Source organism: Crassostrea angulata, chromosome 5, assembly GCF_025612915.1.
Source record: "Crassostrea angulata isolate pt1a10 chromosome 5, ASM2561291v2, whole genome shotgun sequence".
Taxonomy (NCBI): domain Eukaryota; kingdom Metazoa; phylum Mollusca; class Bivalvia; order Ostreida; family Ostreidae; genus Magallana; species Magallana angulata.
In genome coordinates this window covers 55032411-55038811 of record NC_069115.1, presented here as the reverse complement: position 1 = coordinate 55038811, position 6401 = coordinate 55032411, and the positions used below count along the sequence as shown (strand labels likewise).

Genomic DNA, 6401 nt, shown 5'->3' with positions numbered 1-6401 from the left:
CTACTTGGGCGGAAGTGCGTCACCGGAAGTCTCAGACGCCATATTGTTTACTGTAAACAAATAACTTAGTTACCATATACTTACAATATTTTGAGATGTTGCCTTTAATATAATACTATTTATACATTATCATAGTTTGATACTATCAGTGAGATACTTATATGATGTATTATACAATATTGTTTTTATTATGGTGTCACTTGTACATTTATTGTAGTGTCATATTGGTTATGTCGATGAAGATGATGTTATGATGTCGATGACTACGATGATGATGATGGTCATGTCGATGATGATGATGTAGATGATGTCGTTCATGGTGAAGTCGATGACGATGCGATGTTCATGTTGATGACGACGATGATGTTATGGTGATGATGACGACGACGATGATGATGGTCATGTCGATGAAGATGATGTAGATGATGTCGTTCATGGTGACGTCGGTGATGATTATGAAGTAGATGATTATGGTGATGACGATGATGTCTATTATGATTATGGTGTTGTAGGCGATGATGTTGACGATAGTGTCGATGATTACGATGGCGATGGTGATGATGATGATTGTGGTGACGAAACTACTCTAGTTGTGGTTGTCCGTAGTTGGTCCAGGACTACAGCCCCGGAGATTCGGACACTCTTCTAATTTATTTTTGGTCATTTGTATAAACATCATATTTTTTCTTGTTGAGTGAAAGTTGTGTGAGTGTTTGTGTGGTTTAGTGTTTATATTTCTATCTTTTCTTTCTTTCTCTTATTTTTTTTGTTATTAAATTTTGTTAAATTTAAGATGTCTTGTTGTTGTTTGGAGTAGCCTCCGCTCATCCCGTTACAATTGGTGGCAGCGGTGGGATGAGTTGACTCCTCCAGATACTACAAGATATCTTTATAAGTGAACAGTTGCCAAGGTTTATTTTATTTTTCATTTTTTGATCTCTTTTGTAGTACATGTAAGAGCAAGTGTAGGTCGTTGTTTCCTTTTCCCTTGGTGAGTACATTACGTTAGGCAGATTGTTTTGTTAAAAGTTGAGAAGTTAGTCCCTTTATGAGATAATTTTGAGGTAAGTTGGTCTGTCAGTCAATGCACCATGTCTACTGTCAAGGAGATGCTGGAGCTACTTGAAGTGGGGACCAAGATGGGGATGAAGGATGAAGACCTTCAACAATTCGTGAAGGACGAACAGGCCAGAATGCGGGACGAACGTGAGAAACATAGAGTCGAGAGACAGGAGGAGAGAGACCAGGAGGAGAGAGACCGCGACTTCAAACTACAGATGGAGAAAGAGCGCGCCGCAAGAGAACATGATGAGCGAGAGCACGCCCGATTGATAGAAGAAAAGAGACATCAGCAAAAACTAGAAGAACTGGAACTTGATCACAAACTGCAACTCGAGAGATCTCACATGAAGCCGAGTGTTGTGACTAAAGAGGAGAAAGAAACTTCTCAAGTGATAAAAGGACCAAAACTTCCTCCGTTTGAGGATTCGAAAGACAACATTGACGCGTACATTCAAAGATTTGAGATATACGCAACAACGCAGAAATGGAATAAAGACACGTGGGGGACTCATCTTAGCGCATTACTCAAAGGAAAGGCACTGGATGTGTTCGCAAGACTCTCACCCGAAACAGCACTTGATTTCAACGAGTTGAAGAACGCCCTGTTGAAACGATTTGACATGACGGAGGACGGTTTCCGCAAGAAGTTCCGATTTTCAAAACCAGACGGAAGTGAAACTTTTATGCAATTTTCTACCAGACTGGACAGTTACCTTGAGCGGTGGATTCAGCTGTCTAAGACTAACAAGACATTCGATGATCTGAAGGACTTGTTCTTACGTGAACAGTTTTTATTGTGTTGCTCGAAAGAACTTGCCTTATTCCTAAAGGAGAGGATTCCTACTTCGATCCAAGACATGGCGCGATACGCGGACCAGTTTGCTGAGGCCAGAACAGTGACATCCTCTTCACTTACGCAAAAACCGCTCTTTGACAGACGACAGCAGTCCGATAGACAACCGCCGTACAAAGATTCCGTGCAACAAAACCAATCTGGAAATGCAGTGAAGTGTTATGAGTGCGGACGACAAGGACATAAAGCCTTTAACTGCAACTTCCGCAAAAGTCCGAATAACAGGCCGTTTAATTCGAGCGAGAAACAAGAAACAACACCGAAACATACTTACCCTAGTGATTTTCAACGTGGGTCGTACAATAATGGGAACCATGGATATCCAGGACGCGGTAGAGGTCGCCAAGGAGCCGCGAGTGTCGTCGAGAAACATGGAAACTTACCGTGTGTTGGTGATTCGGTTGCTTTCTGTGAAACGGAAATGCCAGTTGTGAAAGGATGTGTGGGCAATAAACTAGTGACTGTGCTAAGAGACACAGGTTGTAGTGGTGCCGTTATTCGTAGAGAACTGGTAAACGATGATCAACTAACAGGGACATCTCAACGATGCAAGTTAGCAGACGGTCGTATTATTGATTCAGATGTGGCTAGAATTGATGTCGATACTCCTTACTTTACCGGAAGTGTTGATGCTTGGTGCTTTGATTCGCCTTCGTACGATCTTATTCTTGGTAATATTCGTGGAGTAAGGAAACCACATGAACCAAATCCAGCCTTGATTCATTCCGTTGAAAACATAGCAGCTGTTGAAACGCGTGCGCAACTGAAAAAGAAACAGTCTCCATACAAACCATTGAAAGTACCGGAAGCAATACGGGATGTATCGCCGGAGGATATCTTACAAGAACAACGAAACGACGAGACACTGAAAAAGTTATGGAGCTTAGCTGAGAGTGGACAGCTTAAACATTTCAGTGACGGCGGATTTTCAAAAATGTGTGAACGGAAGCAAATGTTGTTCAGAGAATTTTGCAGTCCCAAAGTGTCCAGTGGAAAACTTTTCCGACAGTTAATCGTTCCTCGGAAATACAGAACTATCGTCATGAAGATAGCACATGAAACGCTGATGGGTGGTCATCTGGGATCAAAGAAAACAACCGACAGAGTAGTGTCCGAATTTTACTGGCCAGGAATTCAGTCAGACATTAGACGGTTTTGCAGATCATGTGACGTGTGTCAGCGGACTATTCCGAAAGGAGAAGTACCTGCATTATCGTTAGGACAGATGGGCTACAAGATCGATATGGGAGGCAAGCTGAAAACTTTCCACGCAAATCTTCTTAAGAAGTATGTTGAACGAGATACATTGAACTGTGGTGTTTTGTCAACATGTGCAATTTCACTCATAGACTTTAGTGACCTAGATGATGATGAACAACAGGACTCTATTCTTATGCCACCTGTTACTCAAACCGAAACAGCAAAGGACATAAAGTTTGCAGACAGACTAACACCAGATCAGTTGGAAACTGCTAAATCACTGTGTGATTCGTTCTCAGATGTATTTACGGATATACCTGGAATGACGAACTTAGTGGAGCATAAGATTGTTGTGACATCGTCTGAACCTGTGCGTGTGAAACCATATCCAATTCCGTTCAGTACAGAGAAAACAATTACAGAAGAAGTTCAGAAAATGCTACAGTTGAATGTGATTGAGCCATCATCTTCCCCTTATTCAGCTCCAGTTGTCATAGCTCGGAAGAAAGATGGAACGAATCGATTTTGCATTGATTATAGACGACTGAACTGTGCTACGGTATTTGATGCAGAACCAATGCCCAGTCCAGAAAGCATATTTTCCAAAATGACCGGAAAGAAGTTTGTGTCAAAGATAGACTTAAGCAAAGGATACTGGCAAGTACCGATGGCTGACGAGAGTAAGCCGCTTACAGCCTTTTCCACACCATCCGGATTGTACCAATTCAGGACAATGCCGTTTGGTCTTGTAAACGCGCCGGCAACATTTAGTCGTATGATGAGAAAACTACTTCAAGGTATGAACGGCGTAGAAAACTTTATCGATGATGTCATTGTTTTTACAGATACCTTTGAAGAACATCTACACATACTGAAGACTGTGTTCGAACGACTCAGAGATGCGGGACTTACGGCCAGACCGACAAAATGTTTCATCGGATTTGACAAGATTGACTGTTTGGGACATATGGTGGGCAACAAGTGTCTAGAACCAGAACAGGACAAGATTGATGCAGTCAGAAATGCGCCAATACCACAAACCAAGAAACAGGTTCGTGCCTTCCTAGGCTTAGCAGGATTCTACAGAAAGTTTTCCGAATTTCTCTGCGATAGCCATTCCACTTTCCGATCTTACGAAGAAGGGCCAACCAAATAAAGTTATTTGGACTGAAAGTCAGCAACGAGCTTTTGATACATTGAAACACATGTTATCAGAAAGGCCAATATTGAAGTTGCCAGAATTTAATGAAACCTTCATTTTACGCACGGACGCTGCAGATGATGGGATAGGTGCTGTGCTGTTACAGATGGAGGATGACGAGAAACTACCCGTAGCGTACGCCAGTAGGAAACTTCAACCAAGAGAAAAGGCATACGCTGTTATCGAGAAGGAGTGTTTGGCGGTAGTGTGGGGAATACAGAAGTTCCACCAGTACCTTTATGGACGCGAGTTTCTACTTGAAACTGATCACCAACCCCTGACCTACCTTAACAAAGCAAAGACAGAGAACTCCAGACTGATGCGTTGGGCTTTGCAGCTTCAGCCATACCGCTTTAGGATCATTGCAATCAAAGGAAGCGACAATGTGGGTGCGGATTACCTGAGTCGTCAGTGAGATGTATAGTAGACAGTACAGGTATGTGTATAGGTTTTATTGTAAATACGTGAGAATTTTCAAAATTCAGTGATTGTTTATTTGAAATTGCAGGACAATTTTTTAAGGGGGGAGGTGTGTGACAATCACTGTTCATATCGAACACACCCGATTTTATTTTTCCCATAATTCTTTGCAACGTGCTTGGCCGACGCTAACAATAGGCGCTAAGATATACCCGGCCGAGCTGTCCAGCAATAAAGACGTGCTTAGTGTGTGAAGGGGGTATCGTGTTAGAAGCCTGTGTGGCATGTTTTAGTTTCACAAGTTCAGCATTTGACGCGGACACGGATAGCTGACCGTGGTAAGTATTTATTTAGTTTGGTGTAGTTTATTTGTAAATTTTTGCCTTTTTATTAGTATTACGCAGTCGTCCTATAAAGTCACCTTGACCATTGTTCACTGTAGAGTTACCTGTGTGTTCACTGATGTGTGACTTTAGCGAGAGTGTTTAAATGGAATTCGTCTTTTTCTATAGTACAGTTTTTGCTATTGCTGTATAAAGAAACGGTGATTTAAAGGGCTATTTTCTATGCGTTATTTTATTTTACAATTTATTGTCACTTTTTCCACTTAACTACTTGGGCGGAAGTGCGTCACCGGAAGTCTCAGACGCCATATTGTTTACTGTAAACAAATAACTTAGTTACCATATACTTACAATATTTTGAGATGTTGCCTTTAATATAATACTATTTATACATTATCATAGTTTGATACTATCAGTGAGATACTTATATGATGTATTATACAATATTGTTTTTATTATGGTGTCACTTGTACACTTATTGTAGTGTCATATTGGTTATGTCGATGAAGATGATGTTATGATGTCGATGACTACGATGATGATGATGGTCATGTCGATGATGATGATGTAGATGATGTCGTTCATGGTGACGTCGGTGATGATTATGAAGTAGATGATTATGGTGATGACGATGATGTCTATTATGATTATGGTGTTGTAGGCGATGATGTTGACGATAGTGTCGATGATTATGATGGCGATGGTGATGATGATGATTGTGGTGACGAAACTACTCTAGTTGTGGTTGTCCGTAGTTGGTCCAGGACTACAGCCCCGGAGATTCGGACACTCTTCTAATTTATTTTTGGTCATTTGTATAAACATCATATTTTTTCTTGTTGAGTGAAAGTTGTGTGAGTGTTTGTGTGGTTTAGTGTTTATATTTCTATCTTTTCTTTCTTTCTCTTATTTTTTTTGTTATTAAATTTTGTTAAATTTAAGATGTCTTGTTGTTGTTTGGAGTAGCCTCCGCTCATCCCGTTACAAAATTAATATACACATAAACGCCTAGCTTTGCCTATCTTCGTTATTACTTTCAAAATTGTATTTTGCTTTAATGCCTTTGATTAGGTTAGTTTTGTTTAACAAGTCTGAACTAATTTGTCGAGGTTTGATATAATTTTTTTTCATTCCCTCACTTTTCAAACGTGCTTAAATTTACCAGTTTTAGTGCATTTGTTAAAACGTGTGTTTAATTATGTTTATTAAAGATTAAAGATACTTTTAATATGTAGACAACAAAATTGTAATACTAGTATCATATTTTTTTTATTAGACACATTTTTACTGTGGAGATGAAACAAAATATTAGCAGCAAATG

General features: G+C 40.2%; 1 protein-coding gene across 1 annotated transcript; it reads left to right on the top strand.

The window, feature by feature from the left end:
• The first annotated feature begins 236 nt into the window (after positions 1–236).
• LOC128183326 (uncharacterized) lies at positions 237–6021 on the top strand. Its single transcript, XM_052852287.1, has 2 exons — positions 237–5074; positions 5742–6021. The coding sequence occupies exon 1, from the start codon at positions 1092–1094 to the stop codon at positions 4269–4271; it is 3180 nt and encodes a 1059-aa protein (XP_052708247.1). The 5' UTR covers positions 237–1091; the 3' UTR covers positions 4272–5074; positions 5742–6021.
• Positions 6022–6401: the final 380 nt, after the last annotated feature.

Coding starts and splice junctions, on each gene's coding strand:
- LOC128183326 (XM_052852287.1), top strand. CDS start 1,092: ATGTCTACTGTCAAGGAGATGCTGGAGCTACTTGAAGTGGGGACCAAG.